Source organism: Nannospalax galili, unplaced genomic scaffold (assembly GCF_000622305.1).
Source record: "Nannospalax galili isolate Female #2095 unplaced genomic scaffold, S.galili_v1.0 scaffold1491, whole genome shotgun sequence".
In the NCBI taxonomy this organism is placed as follows: domain Eukaryota; kingdom Metazoa; phylum Chordata; class Mammalia; order Rodentia; family Spalacidae; genus Nannospalax; species Nannospalax galili.
In genome coordinates this window covers 175,501-200,355 of record NW_008329129.1, presented here as the reverse complement: position 1 = coordinate 200,355, position 24,855 = coordinate 175,501, and the positions used below count along the sequence as shown (strand labels likewise).

Genomic DNA, 24,855 nt, shown 5'->3' with positions numbered 1-24,855 from the left:
AAAAGATGGGCTAAAGATCTAAACAGAGAGTTCTCAAAGGAAGAAATAAACATGGCTAAGAAACATCTCAAAAAGTGTTCAACATAGTTAGTAATTAAGGAAATGCAAATTCAAACCACCCTAAGGTATCACCTTACCCCAACCTCACTGGCTAAGATCAAGAGAATAAATGATAACAAATGTTAGCAAGGATGTGGAGAAAGAGGAATGCTCATTCACTGCTGCTGGGATTGCAAACTCGTGCAACCCCTATGGAAAAGAGTGGGAGACTTAAAAAACTAAAATGTACCTATCATATGACCCGGTTATCCCATTCCTTGGCATATACTCAAAGAACTTGTCCTATTGTAGAGACACTTGTACATCCATGTTTGTTGCTGCTCTTTTCACAATAGCTAAGAGATGGAAGCAACCTAAGTGCCCCTCAACTGATGAGTGGTTTAAAAAATGTGGCATATTTACACAATGGAGTTCTACTCAGCAGTAAAGAAAGGTGAAATAATGAAATTTGCAGGTAAATGGATAGATCGAGAAATTATTATACTAAGTGAACACAGACTCAGAAAAATAAAAGACATATGTTCTCCCTCATTTGTAGATCCTAGCACCAAATCCTTTTAAATTCCATGTCCTTTTAATAAGATGATGCTGTACAACAGTCTCTTCTGCATGAAATAACTACCATCATCACAACTTCAGCAGTGCCTGATCGCTGAACATTGTCACAATTGGGCTTGTTGTCGTTTGTACTTCTTCATTAAAGGAGGGGCAAACAGGATCATTGGACCCTCACCAGAGTATGCAGCTACTTTTCCCAGCCAACTGTATGTAATTTGGCCCTAATCGCACATGGTCTCCAAGATTTGGGGAAGGCTAAAGTATACAATCTGGGGAAAACTAGGAAGAGAAGGCATGACCCATGCTGGGTTAAGGCTTTCCAGTGTGCATACCCTCAGGTCATCCAACACCTCAGCAACCCCTCAGTTATCTCAGTAAGGAAGCTCAGTAAATTCTCTGGTTCCTCAGTAAAACTTTAGTCACACATTGGATTGACAAAAGAAACTTCAAAGGGAATAAGCATTGCTTAGTATCCCCAGGAAAAGAATTCTTACAACAAATGGAAAATTTATTTGTTAATGCTATTATATGTCATAATTATTTTTAAAAAGAAAGAAAATGAGAATGTAAAAGGCATTAAAAGGATATGGGAATGGAGATATTTTCCAAAATAGAAAAAATGAGAAAGCCTAAGCAATCGATGAAGGTCTACATAGATTTGTTACAATATATAAAGGATGAGACAAAAATAATATACACATAATCTTAAATTTTTGAAGGTCATAGTTTAGCCAACTAGTTAAGGAACACAATATATCATTATCTGAAAACATTTGGTTTTTTAAATCAAGCTTTATCTATGTAGCACATGGTAATTAAAAGTACCAGACTGATGGAAATGACCTTATTGGATGTTTAACAGCCATAGTTTGAGGCCTATACTAATGTGGTCAGAGGGACTTAAAGGACAGTTTTTGTCCCTTGCCCTCCAAGGCCAACCAAGTTCCAGAGGACTATGGAATATCTCTCAAAATGTCCTGTAACTATGGTGAGTCACCTATCCTCTTGTTCAGGGAGGCCATGGAGTCCCCACCAGATGAACTTGAACAAGTGTCCAGTCTACAAAGAGGAAAGTCAACTCAGAGGAAACATTTCATTCATGCTTCCAAGTGAGGCCAGCTATGGTCAAGCAGGACCTTTTGACTTATCTTCACATAGATGGAACTGGTAAAAGAAAGGAGCCAGGGGCTCCTCCCAAGAACATGTGACCCCTGAGGAACAGATCCTCAAACGACCTTAAATGTAGATATAAATTGATTTATTTGGGCCAATTTTATGGTCTTATACACCCAAAAGGAAAGTATAACCAAAGAGTAAAGTCATCAGTATAGTTCTTTAAGAGTTCAAGGGATTACACTTCTCAGATGTTAGGCTTAAGTCCATATAAAAAGTTATTTAGCCAATTATTTCTTATTGATGATATTGTTCTGAATCAGAAAGTTGTGCTCAGATGTAAGACCTTAAGTTTTGGTCTCCAATACTGTAGTGCCCACCTGTAGCTAAGGGAGACAACCCACTATTGTTCTAAAATGATGGTCAAATTATGATGGATAAATTTGTTCTCTCCCCCATCTAGAAGCCTTTGAGAGGAACTGACACTGATTCTAACCACTCCAACAGCTATCGAAATACCTGAAGGCAAATCCTGAATCCATCACTCTTGAGTCCAACCTTGGCAGACAAAAGAAAAATGAGGAGGAACCCAATAGAGAGATGCTTTTGGAAGCTCTAGTCAAGAAATTCCAATGGACTCTCATATGAACATTTGAAATTTGCCCTGTTCTGACTTTTTTCTAGTTCCCTGTCTAAAACTTATAATGCTAACTACTCTTGCCTTTACTTCTCCCTCTCATCTCCTATTCACCAGTCAAGGACTTTCTTGTCCCCCCTACAGATAAGAGTTATAAATCTGGGAATCTTTTAGATAGCCCCACTGAAGGGGTACCCCAATTGCCTCACCCTGCCTAGGCCCTGGTCAAGGACTTTCTCTTTTCTCCCTACAGTTAAAAGTTATGCAATTTTGGGAGTCTTTTAGATAGACCCATTGAAAGGGTACCCCAATTGCCTCACCCTGAGTCCCTGTTCAGCATGGAAGAAGCCAGTACAGTTTGCCTCCTGATTCCCTATCCACAAGTTAGGTAACCTCTTCAGAGGATGGTGTGATAATAGAAGGTAGGTGGGTCCAGAGATACTGCTAAACATTCTCCACTGTGCTGGATAGCTTTAGTGTCAACTTGACACACCTGGGTTGAGGGTGCCTCAATTGGAGAATTGCCTCTATTGGACTGGCCCGTGGCCATGTCTGAGGGGCATCTTCATGATGAGTAATGTGGGAGGGCCCAGCCCACTGTGGGTGGTTCCACTCCGGGGCAGGTGGCCCTGTGTTGCATAAGAAAGCAGGCTGAGCAAGGGCCAGGGGAGCAAGCCAATAAGCAGTGTTCCTCCATGGCCTGTGCTCCAGCCCCTGCCTCTAGGTTCCTGCCCTGAGTTCCTACCTTGGGCTCCCTGATGAACTGTGACCTGGGAGATATAAGATAAAATAAACCCTTTCTTCCCCAAGTTGGTATTGGTCAGAGTATTTTGTCACAGCAATGAAGAAACAAACTAGGACAGCCTCCCATAACAAAGAATCACCTAGACTATGTAAGTAGTGTTGAAACTGTGAGACTTAGAGGCAGATCTGTCTCTATGGAATTTTACATGGGACAAGTAGCATTTGTTATTCGAGGCAGAAATCTAGAATGGGACTTTATGTAGGGTATTATATGGGTTGGGTTCCTTTGGAAGCAAATACTGAGATGCGGGATAGTGATTAGGAGGTATTAGGCAGTACCCTTGGGATGTGGGCTGAGAATGAGTGGAGGGAGAAACTGAACTGGTTGGACATAGTTCCAGAGCAATGCTGTGGCAAGCTCTGAGGATAAGAAGACCCCTCAGAGTTACTGCTAGTCAGACTACAAGGACCTAGATTCAACCTTCCCCAAATGGTCATTAATTTAGAGAGGGCTGATCTCTTGAGTTAAAGCAAATTCTGCGGGGTACTGACATCTGAGGATACCTCTCAGCAGCCCTTCTGCAGTTGGAGTGCTGTCTTTATTACCAATGTGGGAGTTTGTGATGCCTCAGAATCTCTTTCACAGGCCTGAATAAAAGCAGAGCTGAGCCCTCCTTTACACAACTCAGGGAGTCTCTTGTACATCTGTATGTCCACAAAAATTTCAACTAATGTCCCTCAGTGCAAGTTCATCCACTGGGGTCTAGTCAGCCTCTCTAGCGTCACTCCCTTACCTTAAAGAAGATCAGCTCTTTCTCCCCCAGTAGTAATCAGCTGCCCAATAGTTCTTCAGCTAAGATTGGGGCCTGCTGCCCATTTCCACATTCTATGCTGGGCTTTTGTTTTGCCTGAGTTTGTACTGAAAGACATCAGGGGATAGTAACTTGCCTTAACATAAATGACAGAATGCATGAAATTCGGGGGGGGGGGGCGTCTATGGGAGTATGCTGAAGGGGAAGGGGTATAAAGATGAGCTTTAAGATGTGTATGAAATACACAAAAATTAAATAAAAATACAAAAGGTTTCAGCTAACAAGGCTCATCAGCTACTGTGACACCTTTTATGTACACAAGGAAACGAAAAAGAGAAACTAATCTGTTCATGGTTGCGTAGACCATGGTGAACAGAATTCTGACTAGACCTCAAACCTCTGGTTCCTGTCTTTTTCATTCCACCATCTTTCCCCCACTATCTTCATTTTATTTTAATGATCCTTGTACTGAAATCTACCCAGGATGTGATCTCCACTTCATTTATATGCTCATTTGTTTTTAAGTCCAAGACCTATATTTAGCAGAGCTTTTGTCCTGTGGCTTGAAGTAGGACAGACATGTCCTAGTCCTAGGTCATTGTTAACAGTGACAGTCTCCATTCTGTTTCCCACTAAAGAACAAGGGTCTTCCCAAGCATATCTCCCCACCTCACTCCATATATGATTCCTCAGCCTCTTTCCTGCTCAGCTCGGCTCTCACTGTTACTGTATTTATCATAATTAGCTTTTGGGAAACACATCATTTCCTCCATGGTCCCCTGCTTTGGGCTCAGTTTTGTATAGTTGTGGAGTTCCTTCCAAGGTACTGACTCAGGATGCATATTGCTTCCTTGCAAACAGAACAAATATAGGTAATTTTACCACATCAGCAAAGAAAAGTATCTGACTTATGGTCTGTACAGTTGTTTAAGCACTGGTTCTGTCTACCTTTCTTTCATCATCAGCCAGAGAGAAACATCTTTATCCTTTCAGGTGGGTTTACCTTAAAAGTCCAGTCTTTGTTCATCTATCTGTATGTGTGTCAAAGTTATAGATGCTTCATTTTATTTTAGAAGATTCTTAGTGTCTATTTAAAACTGGTGATATTTACTCCCTGTCAGGGTGATGCAGTAAAGGTGAAGCCATAGATCTTGTTTTCCTAAGATTTCAGGAATCAGATAAGGAAATGCTAATATAATGATGTGGGGCACTGAAGTGTTTCCTAGATATGCATCCTCTTATTCTAGCTCATAGATGATCAACAACCTAAGGCCATGAGGAAATATGGGCATTTCCTCCAGTAAGCAGAGGTCATAGATTGAAATCACAAGTCTTGAATTCAAGTATTGAAACAAATAACTTAGTAGTATGTAATCTGCAGCAAAAAGTTTAACTTTTTCCTGTATTATTTTACACACTGGAAACCTGTCTTCAGCAATAGGGTCTTGCCTTCAAGTTCTGGGAAATAATCAAGGGTTGTGTTATTTTGGGAAACCTGTAATGGTGAATACTTCTTTCATAAAGCTGATATAGGTACTAGATGAGAAAATGTATAAAAGGTGCTCAGAATGGTGACTGTGTTATAGTAAATATGCTATAAAGCTGGGTCCTTTCCTCTACCAAGATTTTGCAACGTTTTCTATACTTTGTAAAATAGAAATCTGTAAAATTGAAACCACACTACAAATATTAGTTATTTCTCACACGTATTTGATGTTGAGGTGCAAAACCATACCCCTCAGGTATGCTTTAGATAAATAGGTCTTTAAAGAGTTCCTGCTTAGCTTAATTGTACAGACAATGTCCCTGGGAATATTTTCCTTATTTTTGCTCAGCTATAATTCTGTGTCTGATAGATCCATTCAGCTTAGAGCGATCCAGAATTACTTACAACATTGTACTGTAAAGAGGAAGGAGCTTCAAAATATAACTTAAGGGTGATTGTTAGGGGTATTTGGTCCCTTAAACATAGCAATCATTTTGGTGACTCTATACATTGGCTAGACGAATTAAAACAGTGATTATTTTGATGAGAACATAGTACTGGTCACATATGAAGTACAGGTCACATACGATACACAAAATTCTAATCCTAAAGAACAATTTGTGTAGAAAGAGGTTGGTTGAAGCAAAGCACAGAAGGAGCAGGCACACACTTTGGTTCTGTCACAAGCTGTGACTTGTTCTCATCTTGCCTCATTTAATCTTCACACCACTCCCTACTGTGGGGTGGGTGTTAGTGTCTCAACTTTGTGCTGTTAAGTAACTTGCTTTTCACTAATTTGCATTGTTTGTAAGAGACAAACTGGGATGCTATTTCTGGTGTTTAACTTTTTTGCAGGGACTATAGATCTGAGATCTCACTCAGTGATGCTCCCATGTAGTCATGGGCTACAGTGCAGCAGCCATCCTGATTTCATGCATGTTCAAGTAAACAACACAGTCACATATTAGTAAAATAGTGTTTCTATATGGAACATTTTATGCTTATTCCTTTATGATGTATATTCAGCTTTGGAATGTGAACTCATGTTTGTATGTCCATCTCTGAAAATCAGAATCAGCAGAGTATATGGGTTATACAGAAAAAAGATGAAGGTAGTGTATATGTGTGTATGTGTGCATTTATTTATGAGCATGTATATGTATATGTATGTGTGTATGTAGGTGTATATGTGTATGTCTGTGTGTGTTGAGGTGAAGGTGAAGTTGTACATGTTTTGTAGTGCATGAGGTTGGGCTTTGCAGAATAGCAGGGCAAGATTGTGTTCCATGAGGTTCAGGATTCTTGTCCTGATATGGGAACTCCAAGACATTATCTGTGGCTGGCCCAACCCCACTGAACCAGCTATTCATACAGTCTTAATGACCATTCATTTCAGGAGTTTTAACTGAGAACCTTTATGTCTGAGAAATTTTAGTGAGCTTACAGGGTTTCTGAGAGGTAAAATGAGTAAGCATGATGTCACTTTTTGATCCTTTCAACTGAGATGTAAGACAGAAAATCTGAAAGGAGGGGTCCATTCCACGGGCTGGAACTCATTTGATATGCACCAAGGGGGTGCAGGGATGGCATTTCTCCACCTAATATGCGTCTATTTAATGCAAACTGTGAATCCTAAATCGGCAGTTTAATATCATCAGTTGTATTCGTTTTCTTCTCTGTGTAACAAACTATCAAAAACATGTGGGCTTAAAAGAACACTCATTTATTATCCAGAGTTTGTGTGAATCAATGGTTCACAGAAAAGTCATCACTGTGAACCAGTGATGGTTTAAATGGGGCCTCTCTGCAGAATCTCAGTGATGCTGCAATCAAGGTGTTGGCCAGATTGAATTTTTACCTGGGCCTTCAGGTCCCCTTTCAGGCTCATTCATGCTGTAGACAGAATTCAGCTCTGTATCGTTATTGGAATGAGGTCCTCAGTTCTGACATGCCACTTGTCTTCAGAGGTGATACACAGAATGACTTCTTCAGGAGAGCCTCTCTCCCGCTGGGAGTTTGTTCTTGTAGAGAAGACTTGCAACCTTCCCTAAAGAGTTTATCTGCTAACCTGCAGGACTACCCAAAAGAATCTCCATTGATTCACTCAGACAGTGACTAGAGGTTCTGGTTACGTTTGCAAAAGTTTCATCTCCTTAACCACATTCTATTGGTTGTGCATTCTTCATCACAGGCCAGTTGTAGAGCATTTGGAGTATACCACTGTCCCAGTTTTGAACTTTAGCTGAGAAAGTTGCCACATTTTCAGTTTTAGAGGCAAAATCATATATAAGGATAATTCTTGTACATTATATTTGTTTGATGAGAATTTAAATCAATTTGATGTAAAATATCAATTGGCTAATATATAAATGGTAGATTTACATAAGGAGTCAATATTGTGTGATTTTAATTTTAATTTCCCATATCATCCTTGTAAGATTTTCTAAAATGTAACTGATGCTCACTCTACCTTCCATGACTGAATTTCACAAATGGAAGGAAGTGTGTAGCTTGTGCATGGTTTTCAAACTCCTCGAGAACAACAGTGATATAGAAATTACTACCTAACTACACCTGGAGGAGAAATCCTCTACTGGACTGATTCTGAGTTAACTCTGTGCAGTTAGGAGTTCATTATGCCAAATGGGCTCTTTTCTACCTTTTAGGAAAAGTGGAGAGGATGCTGGGTGTGGTACTGTGAGCCTTTAATCCCAGTCCTGGGGAGGCAGAGGCAGCCAGATCTCTATGAGATAGAGGCCAGCCTGGTCCACATAGTGAGTTCCAGGCAGGCTGGGACTAGGGAGACCCTGTCAAAAAGACAAAAACAAGACAAAATCAAAAACAAAACAAAACAGGAAAAGTGGAGGGTGATCTCCATCTACAGAAGAAAAAAGGAAGGTGAAAGGAAACCAGAACCTACATCCCGAGTTTCACAGCCAATGCCATGCTCAGCGAAGGCTGAACAAACTGTAGGCCTTGGTTCCTGCAGTGGCTGTCCAGCAAGTAGCTTGCCTGAGCCTCTGCCCTGCTTCCTGTCATTCTCCTTCCAATTCCTAATATGATGGAGAGAACCAATTTCCATAGCTAGATTCTGCTTCCATCATTAACAATTCTTATAATGCTGCATCATGTGTCACTTTGAACTTCATTCAATTTAGAATAAAAACAATAATCAGGAGTTTAAAATGTTAATACAAATACCATTTATATAGTCCTATACCTGAAGACTTTTCTTTTAATTTTAGTTTTTTTAATATTTTATTATTTGTATTGCCTACATGTAAGTAAGTGCACCCATGCAATGCAATGCCCACGGAGGGTAGAAGAGGCTGTCAGATCCCCTGGAACTGGCGTTATGGACATCTGTTAGCTGCCATGTGGGTGCTGGGATTCGAACCTGGGTCTTCTGCAAGAACAGCCAGTGGTCTTAACCGCTGAGCTATCTCTCCAGCCCCATACCCGAAGACTTCTCATGTCAAGTATAATAAACAAGAGACTTAAATCTCCCTTCTTTCTCTGAATCAATCAGTATTGAATAACCAATTCATTTAGTAGTACAGACTAGTCTTCAGAAAACTTAAATTGCAGTTCATGTGAAGCAAGAAGAAAGGTGTTATTATTATTTGGAATTAAGTTCAGTGAGAAGAAGACAGCTTTCAATGGGAAGCCGAAGCACTTGAAGGAAATATAACATTTGGTTATGTGGACTAGTTCGTTTTCCCATGGGTCAGAAGACTAAGAATGATTAGGGGTAGGAATGGGAAGAAAGTGGGAACACAGATTATACCATGAAAAGAGAGTATCTTCAGCATCCTCACTAATGCCCAGTTTACAGAATATTCTGCCATATCAGTAAAAGTACCCTAATAGTTTACTCTTGAAAGTAAAGTTGTATTTCATTTCATGGTTCAGTGTTTGAACATTTTTTATTATAAATTTATGTTTTTTCATAATTATTCTATGTAGTTCTTTAGTGAGAAGCAACTTCATCTGGGCTCTGAGTTTACGACTCTTTTGAAATGATAAAAATTCTACTAAATAAAGCATTCAAAAGAAAAAGAATAGGAATTGGCTAGGCAGTTAGTGTAAAAAAGACCCCAAAGAAAAGTAGCCAGTTTCTTTGCTAAAAGTCACAATGGCCTTGGGCCTCTTAGCAACATACTCTGTTCCAATGTCCAAAAATTTCAAAAGTATCTGGTAGCTCTTATGTAATCCTTAAAAGATTTTAGGGTTACCTCTTCAGAAGGGGGAATTTTGAGTAGCAAAAAGAAGGCATGGATTTGATCAAAACATTTTATATGCCTGTATGAAATTCTCAATAAAGTTTTTGTAAAAGTTAAAAAAGGCAAAAGATGTTGGTAATGTATAGTTTACAATTTTCAATAGTTTTCCAATAGATGGTCAGTGAACACTAGGCCTTACCCAGTCATACAGGTCAGATACTTTCTCCTGGTAACATTTGCAAAGCCTGAACCACATGGTTTAGCCCAAAATCTTTAACCTTGCTAGAACATTGTTTATAAAGACCAGCCTGAGTTATCCATTCCTGAATCAATTCACACAAAAATAAATAAATAAATAAATAAATAAATAAATAAATAAAGCTAGAGATGTCTCAGAAGATAAAATCACTGGCTGAGCAACAATCACATCCAGAGTTTAGATCCCAACACCCACATACAAGTCAGGCATATACCCATGCCTGTAACCCCAGTTCTGAGGGGACAGAGACAGGTAGGCTGCTAGAGCTTGCTGGTTTCCAGCCTAGCCATGAAAACAAAAGCCCCACGTTCAGGGAGAGACCCTGCTTCAAAAGACTAGGAGGAGAGTAACAGAGAAGATAGTCAATGGCCTCTTCTGGTCTCCATGGTTACAGGCACAACACCCTCTATGTACACACAGTCACACAGAGACAAGTAAACAAACAAACCTTTTTTTTAAGTAAACGAAGCAAAGGCTAGCGCGAGAGGTCAATGTGGTAAAAGCCTGACAACCTGAGTCTAGTTGCCAGCACCTACAGAAAGATGGAGAGAATTAACCCTACAAAGTTGTCCTCTGACCTGCATACACACACACACACACACACACACACACACACACACACACACACACGGAATAATTTACTTTTTAAAAAATATTTGATTTATTTTTATTTTATGTATATTGCCTGCATGTAGGTAAGTGCACCCATGTCGTGCGATGCTGGCAGAGGACAGATGAGGCTATCGGATCCACTGGAACTGGAGTTACGGACAGTTGTTAGCTGCCATGTGGGTGCTGGGATTTGAACCCAGGTCTTCTGCAAGAACAGTCAGTGTTCTTAACTGCTGAGCCATCTCTCCAGCTCCAATAATTTACTTTTTTAAATGAAGCAAATCTTGCTGGGTGTAATCCCAGCACTCAGGACGCAGAGGCAGAGGCAGGTGGATCTCTGTGAGCTCAAGGCCAGCCTGGTCTACATAGAGAGTTCCAGGCCAGTTGGAGCTTTAGGGAAACCCTGTCTCAAAAAGACAAAAAACAAAAGCAAGCAAATCTTATCATTTTCAAGGCTAAGAGCTTAATTATATATTTGTTAAGGAAAACCGGGTTGTATGAACCATTTAAAGGCAAACGGGAAAAGGGAAAAGGGATTACACAAAACTGTCATGGAAACAGGTAACCCTAAAAATGTATCCTTAAAGGGACTTTCCTGGACATCTGAGCTGTGATTGAGATGATGAGATAAAATCACAATTATAGAAAATTCATGTGAGACTCTCACCATAAGGCAAGCTACTTCACTAATGCATGAGCACATGTACACACACACACACACACACACACACACACGTATGAATATGGCATAACAGTGGTAATTCTCACTTGTAAGATTCTAATACACATATGCAAATGTACAGACATCAAAAAACAACTGAAAATGTGTCTGGATGGAAACTGGATGGACAGGAAGGTTACTGCTGCTCATGTCACTTTACATGTTCTTGATCCAAATGCTTTGTCTCTCCGGTGCTGACCTCATAGTATTAAATGATCTTATACCAGTGTCACTACTAAGAAAAATTGAATGACTGAACGTTTCTTCTCTTAGCCTCAAGCTACAAAACCATGGAGACCAGAATATTTTAAAAAACTGAAAATTAGCCAGGCATGGTGGTGCATGCCTATAGTCCCAGCTCTTGAAAGGCAGAGGCAGGCAGATGTCTGTGAGTTCAAGGCCAGCCTGGTCTACATAATGAGTTCCAGGCCAGGTGGGGCTACAAAGAAGCCCTTTGTCTTCTGACTTCCACATGCATGCTGGATGAGGCATGAGTGCACCCATACACATCCACAATAAATAAATAAATAAGTAAGTAAATAAACTGAAAATTTCTGCCATGAACTAGTGAGTTATTTCATTCTGCTGGCTAGAGACTAAATTGGCATGAGTTCTACAGACAGTAATTTTGAAATCTCATCCCACAAATATACACGACCATTTATGAAATGACACACTACAAGTTATCCAGTGCCTCACTATTTTCTTGGAGGGGGGTTTAGAACTTTGTGATATTGGGACTCAAATCTAGAGCCCTGTACATGGTAGGAACATGGATATCAGTTATTTTAAAAGTTCAATAGTAGGCTCGTTCAAAGTATAATACAGCTATGAAATGGAATAGCCTGTACATATTAAAAAGAAGGGAAGCCCATAATAAAAAAAAATAGCTTTAGGAAATACTGTCAACTAAATAAAAATGAAAGCAAGTCATAGACCAGTATGTGTAATGTGCTAGCTCCCTGTGTAAGGGAGAGGTAGAGCAATATGCACAAGAATATAAAAAACTAATGAAAACTTCCAGGAACAGGAAAGGGCATTTGTAAATCATGTATGGTAATGGCTTGGTACCTAGAACACAAAAATACCTGCAACTCCAGAGAACAAGAGGCTTCAGAGTGCTTATTCCTGAATAGGACACCTATATCAAACTTACCCAAGGCTCAGGGATCATTGTGGAAGAGGAGGGTGGAAAGATTATAAGAACCAGTAATGGTGGACCACAAGGAAACAGAGTTTTTTAGAAAGCCGGAAACTTACTCATATGAACTCACAACAATGCTGAGAGCATGCACAAGTCTCACATAAGCTCAAGCCAGACCAAATCCCAGCAAAGATGTGGAGATGTGGGGAAAAAACCCCAACCCCACCTGAGGAACTATTGGCAACCAATGGCTGCTGGGAGGGGGACAGTCAGTCTTGTTCAAGGTGAGACTTTTGGTGGGGTGACCAGGCTCAAGTGGATGAAAACACCACACACACACACACACAAACACACACACACACACACACACACATATATTAGAGGACATGAGACTGGGTGGGAGGAGTAAGGATGGGTGCAGATAGGGGAGGGGGTCTAAATATGATCAAAATACATTGTATGAATTTCACAAAAATTCATTGAAAAGACTCATAAAAAATAACTGCAACTCAACAACAACCTAAAAAGCAAATAACACAATTAAAGCATGAACAAAGGTTGTCAATATATATTTCTCCAAAGATTATACACAATGGCCAACAAGTCCATAAAAAGAAGTTCAACATAACTCATCTTCAGCAAAATGGAAATCAAACTGCAGATGTCTGCTTCACACTCCGTGTTTCCTCTGGGTCTTGACTCTATCGTCAATCCGCTCATTCCATTATTTTATGTGTATGAGTACAGTGTCTGTATGTATGTAAGTGCACCTGTGCCATGCAATACCCACAGAGGTCAAAAGAGAGCATCAGATTCACTTGAAACTGGAGTTATGAATAATTGTTAGCCACCACGCGGGTGATGGGAATTGAGGCCAGACGTGGGTGATGGGAATTGAGGCCAGGTCTTCTGCAAGAACTTCTGCAAGTGCTCTTAATCACTGAGCCATCTCTCCAGCCCACTCACTGTCTGCCACATTCTACAGAACAAGGTTAAAGCATCTCCTATGAACCGCCTTCAAAATTTCACATAATATTTTCCAAATGTCCTTTCCATGGTCTACAGACTCTAGAGTCTTTCAGAAACTCCTTGTACAATGCAGTTAGGGGTTTTCATTACTATGGAACTATGAACTCAGGCCTCAACTATCAGTCTCTCGCAAAACATGAAACTTGAAAACAAACTCAGTTTCATAACTGTTACAGTTGGAATCCAAACCTGTCCCCTGAAACCTCATGTTTATAGGTTCTAATGATATTGCAAGGGGAATAGTTCATGAGGATCCTAACTTCATAAATGGATTAATTTATCAATAGCTGAAGGGATGTTGGGAGGCAGGACCTGGATAGAAGAAGGAGGTCACTGGGGATCCATCTTTGAAAAGAGTATCTTGCTCCCAAACCCTTCCTCTCTGTCTCTCTGCTTCCTGGCCATCATGAAGTGAGCAGCATTCCTCTGCTATGCCCTTCCATCATAATGATTTTCCACACCATGCATGTCCCCGCAAGCAACAAAGCCAGTTGACCACAGGCTTGGAACCTCTAAACCATGAGTCAAATAAATCCTTTTTTTTGTTGTTTTCTCAAGATTTTTGTCACAGCAAAGAAGAAATGACTCAACATAATGGCTGTGGTCTGATGTGGACAGAAGAGCACGGTAGGATAATCATCTTATATCTTTTGTGGGCATGATTAAATTATTGATTCTCAGTGAATACATTGTCAACTAAGGACCAAATACCTTTGAATTAATTTGACTACCACAAGCGTAGTATTTGTCACAAACCCAAAGCAAGACATTCTTCCTGTTTCTACAGTAAAAACTAATAGCTACCACATAAGAGCAATAAATGTGCATCCGCAAAGCAGCCACCACAAATGAAGGCAAAAAAGCGGGTCGTTTCAGAGTTTGATCTGTTCCCTACACTTATATCCAGGGTTCTCCCCCGGTACTTGCTATCTTGCCTCCTTTAAATCCTCTTCGTTTTCAGTTGGTTCTTAACTTTATTACCAGCCCCAACTGTCACTTCCAATTTTTTCACCCACATATTAGCAAATCACTTACAACACACAGCTTCCCTGTGACATTAGTAATTTATCTGGAGTAGTTTGCTATTCACCACTAGAAAAAGCCCGCAGGCATTTAATAATTAGTTATTTTTCTCTGAACAAATAACATAATGGCAACAGGTCATAACTTCCAATCAGACTATGCCATTAGCATGCTGTACATAGTAGGTATATACACTGCAATATATAATATGCAACATACATATGCATTTTTCCATGATTGTATGTATGTGCACCTTCATCTACAAATAGCTCACCCCTGACAGACAAAGCATTTTGGGGAAAAGAAATACCAACCTGATCTTCATTTTCCCAATTGATAAAATAAGTGTCAGGCTAGACAGATGCTGGAGTTCCTACAAGTGCTAACACTGTGACTCCTTAATTCTCAATCTCTGCCGGGGGAAGAGGGGGCTCACATATATTTGTCCATCAGTTCTATTAAAGCAGAGTTTTGGTGAAACCTGAAAACAGCTAAGTCATCTCTGTCAGAAAACTAGTCAGCAAAGCAGAACAGAGATTACATGTAGTTTAATAAGATAAAAGAAGGCCATAGTGGGCTCAAAAAATGCAAAACTGATTAATTCTCTTAGGAAGCTTCATTCAAGTCAGTATGAATTCAGGTAAGAAGTGTTATACAAGTGCTGACATTCTCCAGAGTCAGAAGCTTCTGTATCAGTCAATTAACACTGCATTAGACCTTTGAATCATCAGCATCTCTTCTTTAGTATGTACACCACGTAGTCAAGGCTAGTCAGATCAGTATTAAAATCGCTCACTCAACACAGTTTCTTTCAAGGGGGCAGCATTCAAGTCACAGTTTATTCTGATTGCTAGCCTAAATTTAGAAGGCACATCACTGAAGTAAAATTTTGACAGAATAAAATCTTATAAGAACTGCTTTGAACCAGGTGTGGTGGCAGAGTCTGTAATCCTAGCACTTGAGAGGCCGAGGCAGGAGAACAAGCACAAGTTCGAGGCTAGCGTCATCTACATAGAGAGACTTTGTCTCAGAAAAGAGAAAAGAAGAAAAGCAAAGCGACAAAGAACCACTTTATAGAGAATAAGGAATAATCCAAACGTATTTAGTTCAGATGAGAGTTTACTATCACCCAACTATAACTGCTTATGACAAAGGGAAAGCACATCAAATGTATTTCTTATCTGTCACAATAGCTCAGGTACTACGCACCGCACAGAGGGTGACTTTGAAGTGAATGACCACTAGGCATAAGGCAAACATCCATGAGTTTTATGGGAGAAATGGGATCAGAGACCACAGAGTTTTGAAAAAATACTAGAGAATAAAAATGTAGGAATATGGTCAGTGCAGGATTCCAAGAATTAATGAGGTTTGACTTGCTCTGGAATTGTGGTCTGAGGTGACAATGAATCCATGAAGGAAAGATGAGGAACTATGAAGAGGATCCTCAAGTGTGCCAACATTAGAGACTCTGAAGTTGAAGATGTCAGGAGGAACAGAGTATGGAAGAAAAAATAACACAGCTGGTAAAGGCAGTAAACTGTTGAAGTCCAAAGAGAAAATGGGTGACAGAGAGAATACAGAAGATGCCAGCAAACAGCCAGTGGAGGTCCAAGGTTGGTGACAGGACAGAGCAAGGCCTTTCCTGTGAAATGGAAGGAGTGGCCTCAAGGACCTTTGCCCTTAGCATGTAGTTAGGAAGCAATGCTTCATTAAGACAAGGGAAAAGGCACATATATAAAAATAATGGGGCATGTGAAAAAGCACATTTTACAGACCTAGTAGAAAAAGGTAGCAGAGCGTGAGGTGCCTAGGGAAGGGTAAATACTACCCTTAGTGCTTGGGAGGCATGCATAGACAAGTTAAGAGCACAGGGCGAATGGGAAACAAACTGAAGGCAGGCGCATCAGCCCTGGAGAGGAGAGCTTCTTGACAAGTGGTTCTGTCACTGTGGGTTGCTGAATGCTTAACAACATCGGATTTTCAGCTGGAACACTAGCTCCAAAATGATATTTCCAATTTCCCCACAGGTCAGTTAGAACTAGCATCAAGTCAGTTCTCCAAATTCCAGTGTGGGGAGGCAGATAAGTCTGAGATTATTTTTCCCCCTTAAATTTGCTTGAAACTGTTAAAATTCAACCACTGAGAACTGTTTGGTTATCAGCAAGGAAGGCTAAATAAAGTTGATATTTCAACTTATAATTAAAATCCAATTTCCAAAAGTGTCTTTTTTGTTAGAATGATTAAAAATACATCTAAACTGATGAGTTCCATTTTTAGCTCCTTTTCATGTCTGACTTGCCAAAAATTGTTTTAAAAGCAAAGATCTCATTGATTGGAAAAATGTTTCAAATATTGATACCACCTAAAAAATATGAGAACAGTCCCACAAACTGGCATTCTTCTAATAAGTCAATAGGTGAGTTTATGGTAAATTCTTCACTTTAAAAAATATTTTATTATTATTAATCCATATTAATTATACCAATTAATGGATTTCACTGAGACTTTTTAAAAATGTGTGTTTGTTTACTGGGGGGAGGGGAGACATAGCTGTGCAATGGGAAGCATGCGGAAGCCAGGGGACAACGTGGGGGAGTCCGCTCCCTCCTTCTGCTACGTGAGTCCTAGGGATTAAACTCAGGCTGTCAAGCTTGGTGGCAAGTGCCCCTATTTGCTGAGCCATCTCCCCAGCTTCCCCAAAACACTTTTTTCTTTATTTCTTTTCTTTTTTTTAATACGTACTTTTTATTGAATTTTTGTGTATTCCATACAGTATATCTGAATCATATTTAGACCCCCTCTCCTATCTGCAACCCCCCCACCAGATTTCATGCATTCTGTCATATATGTTAAGTCCTATAGAATCAAGTTTGTGTCCCCAAATGTCCCTCAGTTGTAGGTTCATCCACTGCAGCCTGGTCAATCTATCTAGCATCACTCCCTTAACGAGATCAACTCTCCTCACCCAGCAGTGATCAGCTGTCAATCAGTCCTCAGGTAAGATTGAGGGCCCTCTGCCCATAGCTCGTGCTGGTCTTGAATTCCAATTTAGCTTAGGATGACCATGAGGTTCTCATCTTCCTGCCTTTACCTGTAGAGTGCTTAGATTAAAGGTATGCATCACCACACCCAAGTTTAATCAGTGCTGGAGGAATCCAGGGCTCCATGCATGCTAGGCAAGCACTCTACCAACTAAGCTATACATCCTCAGCCAAAATGTTCTTCCTTTCTTTTTCTTTTCTTTTTGAATCTTACTATGTATCTCTGGTTAGTCTGGAACTCACTATGTAGACTAGGCTAGTCTTGAACTCACAGAGATCTGCCTGTCTCTGTTTCCTGAGGGCTGAGATTAAAGGCATGCACCACCAAGATCAGCCAAAATTCCATTCTTAAAAAACTTAAAAAATAAAGCTGGGCATGGTGCCACATGCCTTTAATCCCAGCACTCGGGAGGTAGAGGCAGGCGGATCTCCATGAGTTCAAGGCCAGCCTGGTCTACATAGTGAGTTCCGGCCAGCTAGAGCTACAGGAGACCCTGTCTCAAAAAGACCACAAAAAAAAAAACCACTTAAAAAATAATTTCATACAGCTTTTCAGCTGAGAATATAACCACAGAAGAGCCAGCAGTAAGGCTGACGCAGTTCAGAACACCTCGCTTCAAGTTCAAGTGACTGGTCTGGTGGCCGAGTAGGTCTGGTGGCCTGCTGTTGTCGCTGGTTTACAGGCTATGGCATCAGCACCATGCTGTCAAAGGCATGAAAGCACCTCAGGAAGGCTGGCGTTACGAAAAGCAAGCAGGAGTTTGTAGGAGAGATTTCAATTCAGCACTTCAATTTTTTTACTATGTCTGTGCAATTGTTCCTCACCTATCCCTTCTCTCCCTCTCTTCATGTATCTCTAACATGTAGTGTAGGTACCTAAGTACTGATATAGGTACATATATAGTTGTGTGTGTGTGTGTGTGTGTGTATATACTGATATATAGTACTGGTATAGGTACATAAGTAATCATTGCTATTTTCATTTCCTCTTATTTAGGGGAGAAGGAGATAAGGCTCAATGCATAGCCTAGGCTGCCCTGGAACTGGAGACCCTCTGCCACCAGCCTGCCAAGTGCTAGGATTACAGGCATGCATCACCATATCTGACTCCTCTTTTTTGTGTCTAAATAAGCTATCACAGGCCTACTTAGGGCTTTTGGTAAGGAACAGGAGATGCCAACTTCTTGTGCTATGGTGCTTTATTCTCTCAAATCTTTTCCTTTGCTGTATGATTTGACTTGAAAGTAACTTCAGAGTTTGGGTACATGTTTTGGACATGTGCTTGAAGATAAACACACTAACAATCAATTATTTGCTTAAAGTTGAAAGGGAGAGTTAGGAACAGCTTCCTGTTTGGGTTCCTTCCTGTCCTGTTTCCTATTCACTAAAGACAGAACAACAATGACAGAATCTCATTGTGAAGAGCAACTGGTTTGTTAGTATTATTCTGGATTCTATTTTAGGAAGTGACTGCAACCAACTATCAATACACCAAAGATGTGTATTTGTTTAAAACTATATGGTTGAAATATGACAATTACTTCAAAATAACATGAGGAGGCATAAAATCCATCAAACTGTAGACTTAGGACTTTCTACATATAGACTGGTCTTCTTTAAAAGGTTTGTATAGCTTGGCCTTCTGATCTGCTGCCACAGACTTACCTAATACGATGACAAGTCTACCATACACCACTCATCAAAGCAGCTTCTTTTTGCAACAGATGGAGGCTATTACAGAGTTCCACAACTGGTCACACACAGAGAATATGTGTCTGAGAGACGCCCAGTGACACATCTACAGTGGAACCTCTACAACTAAGGTTCATGGAACATAGCAGAACAGCGGGTAGAGAGAATGGTAATACATCCCTCATCTCTCACCAGTGAAGCTTCCTCATACAGCAGAATGTGGTACACACAGAAGACCACAATTGGCCAAGTTTTAGAGAGTAAGAGACTGCAGACTGTGTGTCCCTGGATAGGACTCCCATATTAAACCTCACCTATCAATGGCTAAGGCATCACTTTGGAAGAGGGAGATGGAAAGATGGAAAGAGCCAGGGTTGGTGCACAAACATAAGGAAACAGAGGCTTTCAGACCTCTGGGAACTTGCTCATATGAATTTGTAACAATGGTGACAAGCATGCACAAGACGCATGCTGACTCAACCTGGCAAATACTCAACACAGAACTGGGGAAATGGGCAGCAGGCCCCAACTTTAGGCAAGGAACTATTGGTAACTAATTACTGTGAGGTGTGGGAAAGTAGACCTTCTTTAAGGGAGTGACTCTAGATAGGCTGATTAGACTCCAGTGGAGGCACTTGCACCAAGGGACCTCTGAGTACAAATGCTTGACCAGATAGGTCTTAACATATATAAAAAGTATGCATGAAATCTGGGAGGGGGAGGCCTCTGAGGGAGGCTTGGATGATGGGGGAGGGGGTCTAAATTTGATTAAGATCTATTATATGAAATGCATAAAAACTCAATAAAAAATTTTAAAAGGTTTATATATAAAAAATAACAACAGAACCATTAAACAAGGGCCCAAAGGGGAGGTGAGAAATAGGTGGTGGCCCAGCACTAGTTTGAGAACTATTTGAGATTGATTGCTGCTGGGTGAAGGAGAGTATGACTTACATAGGACCACTGGATGGGCTGACTAGACTCCAGTGGATGCATTTACACTAAAGGACTTTTGGGTACAAACACCTGAATGAATAGGACTCAGCATATACGGCAGAGTGCATAGGGTTTGGTGGGGGACATAGGGGGTGGCATAGATGGGGGAGGAGGTCTGAATTTGAGTGGGAAATGTATGAAATTTTAAAAGCTCAATAAAAATTTTAAATAGGAAACAACAACAACAAAAAAAGAAAAGCCAACTTTACAAAAATTCAAAAAAACAAAACAAACAAAACAAAAAGAGAAGGGAAAAGTTGGGTGAAAGATTAACTTTGGGTTGACAATTCTTTCGGCTAGATTATTAGTACTCTCCTACTTTTGTATGTATTTATAATTTTTCATAATAAAAGATGTCTTTAAAATGTTTCCTATAAACCTAAGAAAGTCAAGCAAATATAAAATCCAGCAGCATGATATAAAAGCAATGTCATCTTTGAAACTAGACTATGATTTAAAATACAGTACATTAAAAATGAAGAATCCACGTTTCAGTGCAATGTTGCAGAAAACCATTTTTTCAAAAAAACAAATCTTGACATAATTATGAAGGACTCTACAAAGTAAGATACAGAAATGTTTTAACTCTGCTGGAATTTTTTTTCAGAGTCTGTAGAATGTGAAAATAAATCTATGATTTTAAGAAAACCAAAATAATAATAATAATAATAAAATCCAATTACCTCCTGGGAAGACAGCAAGTGATGAATTGGTTCTGATAAGAAAAACTGGCTTAGGAGGTCTAGTCGGCATAAGAACTTCCCACATTTTATTTTTCACATCTCTTGCATTAATCTACTCTCTCCCCAGGTACCTTTCCCACACATTAACAGTCAACATTTATTAAGCTCCATGGAGACAAGCTGCAGCTCAAGAGAGAGATTAAATAATGACTGCTTTATGTAAGAAAAAAAGTTCCCCAGTATATACCAGCCTCCTTGGATTTCTTCATGTAAAGTGCTTAAAGACAGATTACTAAGTCTAGCAGTTAACAGAGACTGCGTGAGTAAGGCATCTTCCCCACTTAGCTGAAGAAGGTAACGGATGACAGAGGAACGCATCAATGAATGGAAAGACTCTGGCTTTTCCTCAAAGCCTCGCACTATGCAAAAGGTTTTGAATATACTGCATGTTTAGGTATTCTGAAATTTACTTAAGGATGGGGTCTAAAAGCTCATACATATGTCAGCTTCCAGGAACTCAGATTATACTTCCACTCAAAAACACTTTATAAAGGCCATCAGGTAAACCCCACCACCACCACTGCCACCAAAGATATCCATTCAGCTCAAGTTTATTGACCCATGTTATACTTTACTGAAACTGAGGAATTTTTTCAACCACCTAATGTGAACTATTATTTGTTTAGTAAATGCATTAGATATTCTAGGTTTACTTCCCGCCAGTGTTCTATATCCCCCACTCACCGTCACACAGATCTATGTACCAAACACTCCTTCACTCTTTCATTCATTAGAAGATTAGATTCTGTTTCACTAAAGGAAACAGAGCTTAGAAAAGGGGCTCCTGCATCTGACAGCTGGGGGAGCTGGGCACGGTGGCTCACATCTGAAATCCTAGCATTTGGTGAGCTGGGGCAGAAGATCAGAAGTTCTAGGCTACATAGCAAATTCAAGGCCAGCCTACACTGCATTAACAATCCCCTCGCCCCCTAAAAAGGGCAGTGGTAACCAGATGCAGTGGCACACACCTATACTCTCAGCTACTGGGAAGGCTGAACAGGAGAATTACAAGTTTGAGGCCTGCCTGGGCTACATGAGTTGAAGGCCAGCCTAGCCAACTTAGTGAGACTGTCTTAACAAAAATAAAGGGCTAGAGATAGAGCATAATGCAAGAGAGCTTACCTAGTGCAAGGCCCTGGGTTCAATCCCCAATATTAGGGGAAAAAAGAAACAGGCAGTGGTTAGCTAGGACTGGTGATGCACATTTGTTGTAACCCCAGTACTTGGGATACTAAGACAGGAGAATAGCTGCAAATTCAAGGCCAGCTTGGGCTACATAATGAGACCCTGTTTCACAAAAAAAAAAAAAAAAAAAAACAAGGGTGCAGATACGTGAGTATCTTTCAAAAAAACAGCTCAATATGAAAGGCCAGCCTGGTCTACATAGCAAGTTCCAGGCCAGCTGGGGCTACAGTGAGTTTAAAAAAAAAAAAAAAAAAAAAAAAAAACAAGGTGGCAGTTACTGTGGAAGCTTCTGTAAAGACTGCTCCTATTGAGGCAGGAGTTTTGTGAGTAGATAATAGACTGCAGCTTCCATCAGGTTTCTGTACCAGAAAGATGGTTAGAAACCGGCATGCAAGATATGCCCATGGGTTCAATAATGCTAGGAAATTTGGGGGTTAACCAATACCTTTCTGATTGGACTTAAGGCCTTCTAAGTGGGAGGAGACACACGTGTGGTAGTGCAAATCTGGCCAAGAACCCATGGCTGGAGAATTCACAGGTCCCAGGGGTGAACCTACTACTATTATTGTCAAATGGACATAGCAGCAAACTGCCCTCTAAATTCACATCTCTCTATCTGTACATTAGCGCAGCTGTCAGACCTCTCATTAGTGGACTGTGGTTAATACAGAAATGCACAACTGGTCAAAGTGCAGAGAATAAGTGACTGTGGAATGCTCAGGCATAAATGGGACATCTATATCCCCTCCCTCCCCAAGGCTCGGGGACCACTGCAGAAGAGGGGGCAGAAAAATTGTAAGAACGAGAGGTCACTGAGGACAGGAGCAAAGCAGTGTCTTCTGACATGATAGGACCACAGAACCCAGGAGCCCACAGTACCTGTGGCTGCCTGCACAAGATCAAGCCAGTAAACATTCCAGCATGGAGGAAGGGTGGGGTCAGGAATCCCCACCTCTAACTGAGGAGCTATGGGCAGCTGATGGCTTCTGCAGGAGGGAGAATCAGTTGTTTTCTTTCAGGGTGTACATGCTAGTAGGTCCACCACACTCCAGTGGAGGGCCCTATCACCCGGAAGTATGTGGATAGCACAAACTGTAGTCAATGGACTATTAAATAAAAAAATAAAAAAGGAGGACATGATGCTTGTGGTAGGGTAGGGGTGGGGGGTAGATTGGGGAGAATTAAAGGGAGCAGTTGGGGATGAATATGGTCAAAATACACTATGAAATTCTCAAAGAATAAAAGTATTTACTTTTGAAAAATCTAAAGTTACTAATAGTCACTTGTAATATGTATTTTTAAATGTTTATAAAGTGAAAGACAATAGGTTATAAGCTTATTTTATGAATCTTAGTTCCATCCAAAAAACTAACAACCATCTGTCTTCTCTCTAAGGACAGGCAGTTGGTCTGAGCAGCCTACACAGCTGTCACAGTGACAAATGGCTCCTTGACAGCAGCCACGAGTGTCTCTTAGGGATGCCACAGGAGGAGGTCACTGCACTCATGTCTACAGACACAGATGCCATATCTGGGTCCACCTTTCTGCTCCACCCACATATCAAGATTTCATTGCAAAAACAATGAGTCTTTCTGTTTTGAAGATTTTTAAGTCACAAAATTGTTTCCATGGATATAAGAAAAAAGTATAAAACATAAAGACAAAAATAATTGAATCTCATATGCATATATTTTCTTACATGCCTATTCATTTGAAAGAAAAACACTTAGGGATTCACTATTTGCATGAAACAAGCTATCCTGTTATTAAGCACCAATATAAATTTACAGTTGCACACCCTCCATTTTTTGGAGACAGGGTTTCATGTATGCCAGGCTGGCCTTGAACTCACTAGAGTGATAGCCTTAAACTCCTCACCATCGTCAACCTCCATACTCGGAATGACAAGCATGCATCACCACCACCTGGTTTCTACAGCACTGGGGATCAAACTCAGGGTTTCATGCCCGTGGAATCATACTGGATCAGAAGGCTTTGATCCCCACCAGTCTAAAACTCTGTTGAGGTCTGTTTCACTTGCCTGCATATGTGTTGGCCTTATTCAGGAGGTCTGTGCATGCATGCATATCAGCAAAAGCCCGGATGCCTAAGCAGTTGACAGGGTGAAGCTGGGATTCTAAAAATTCACAACACGTCTTCTTCACATCCTGTAACTGTAACAGGCCAGCGGCTGGAAGGAGGACCTGCAACACACAAGCAAAGACACTTAGGCAATGGGCGGGGCAACCACTGTTTCTCCTTACCATTGCCACCTAGGGTACCAGCCACAGATCACAGTCCACACCCACATATTCCATAGGCATGAAAAGCATTACTACTATAAAAATGGTGATGATTCTTCAAAGGTCTCCTCAGTCATAAGAACGAAAGAGGTATCACATATTATATTAATGGCTCATTTGGTAAGCCATTCATTTGAATTTTTACTGTATTTATTGATAGCATGCATATGTGTTATATGTGTATGGGGGGGTGCCACAGTCCATATGTGGAGATCAGAGGATAACTCAGTGGAGTCAGTTCTCTCCTTCCACCTTTGCGTGTACTCAGGGTGCCAGGCTTGTGTGGCAAGCACCTTTACCCCCTGAACCATCTCTCCAGCCCTCATTTGAATTTTAAAAACACAAATTATGAAGCTGAAGAGAAGGCTCAGCAGTTAAGAGCACTGGTCACTCTTGGAGAGGACCTGCGTTCAGTTCCCAGCACCCATATGGTGGCTAACAACTGTCTGTAACTCCAGTTCCAGGGTATCC

The 24,855-nt window shown here is 40.6% G+C and overlaps 1 protein-coding gene across 4 annotated transcripts in view; it reads right to left on the bottom strand.

The window, feature by feature from the left end:
• The window catches only part of Klhl2 (kelch like family member 2), a 142,521-nt gene that overhangs the window by 49,462 nt on the left and 68,204 nt on the right, over positions 1 to 24,855 (bottom strand). For all 4 annotated transcript variants that reach the window (XM_008831493.3, XM_029562650.1, XM_029562644.1 and 1 more), the window contains one exon: positions 24,123 to 24,285. In XM_008831493.3, the coding sequence (XP_008829715.1) occupies positions 24,123 to 24,285 (163 nt within the window). The remainder of the gene's footprint in view (positions 1 to 24,122; positions 24,286 to 24,855) is intronic.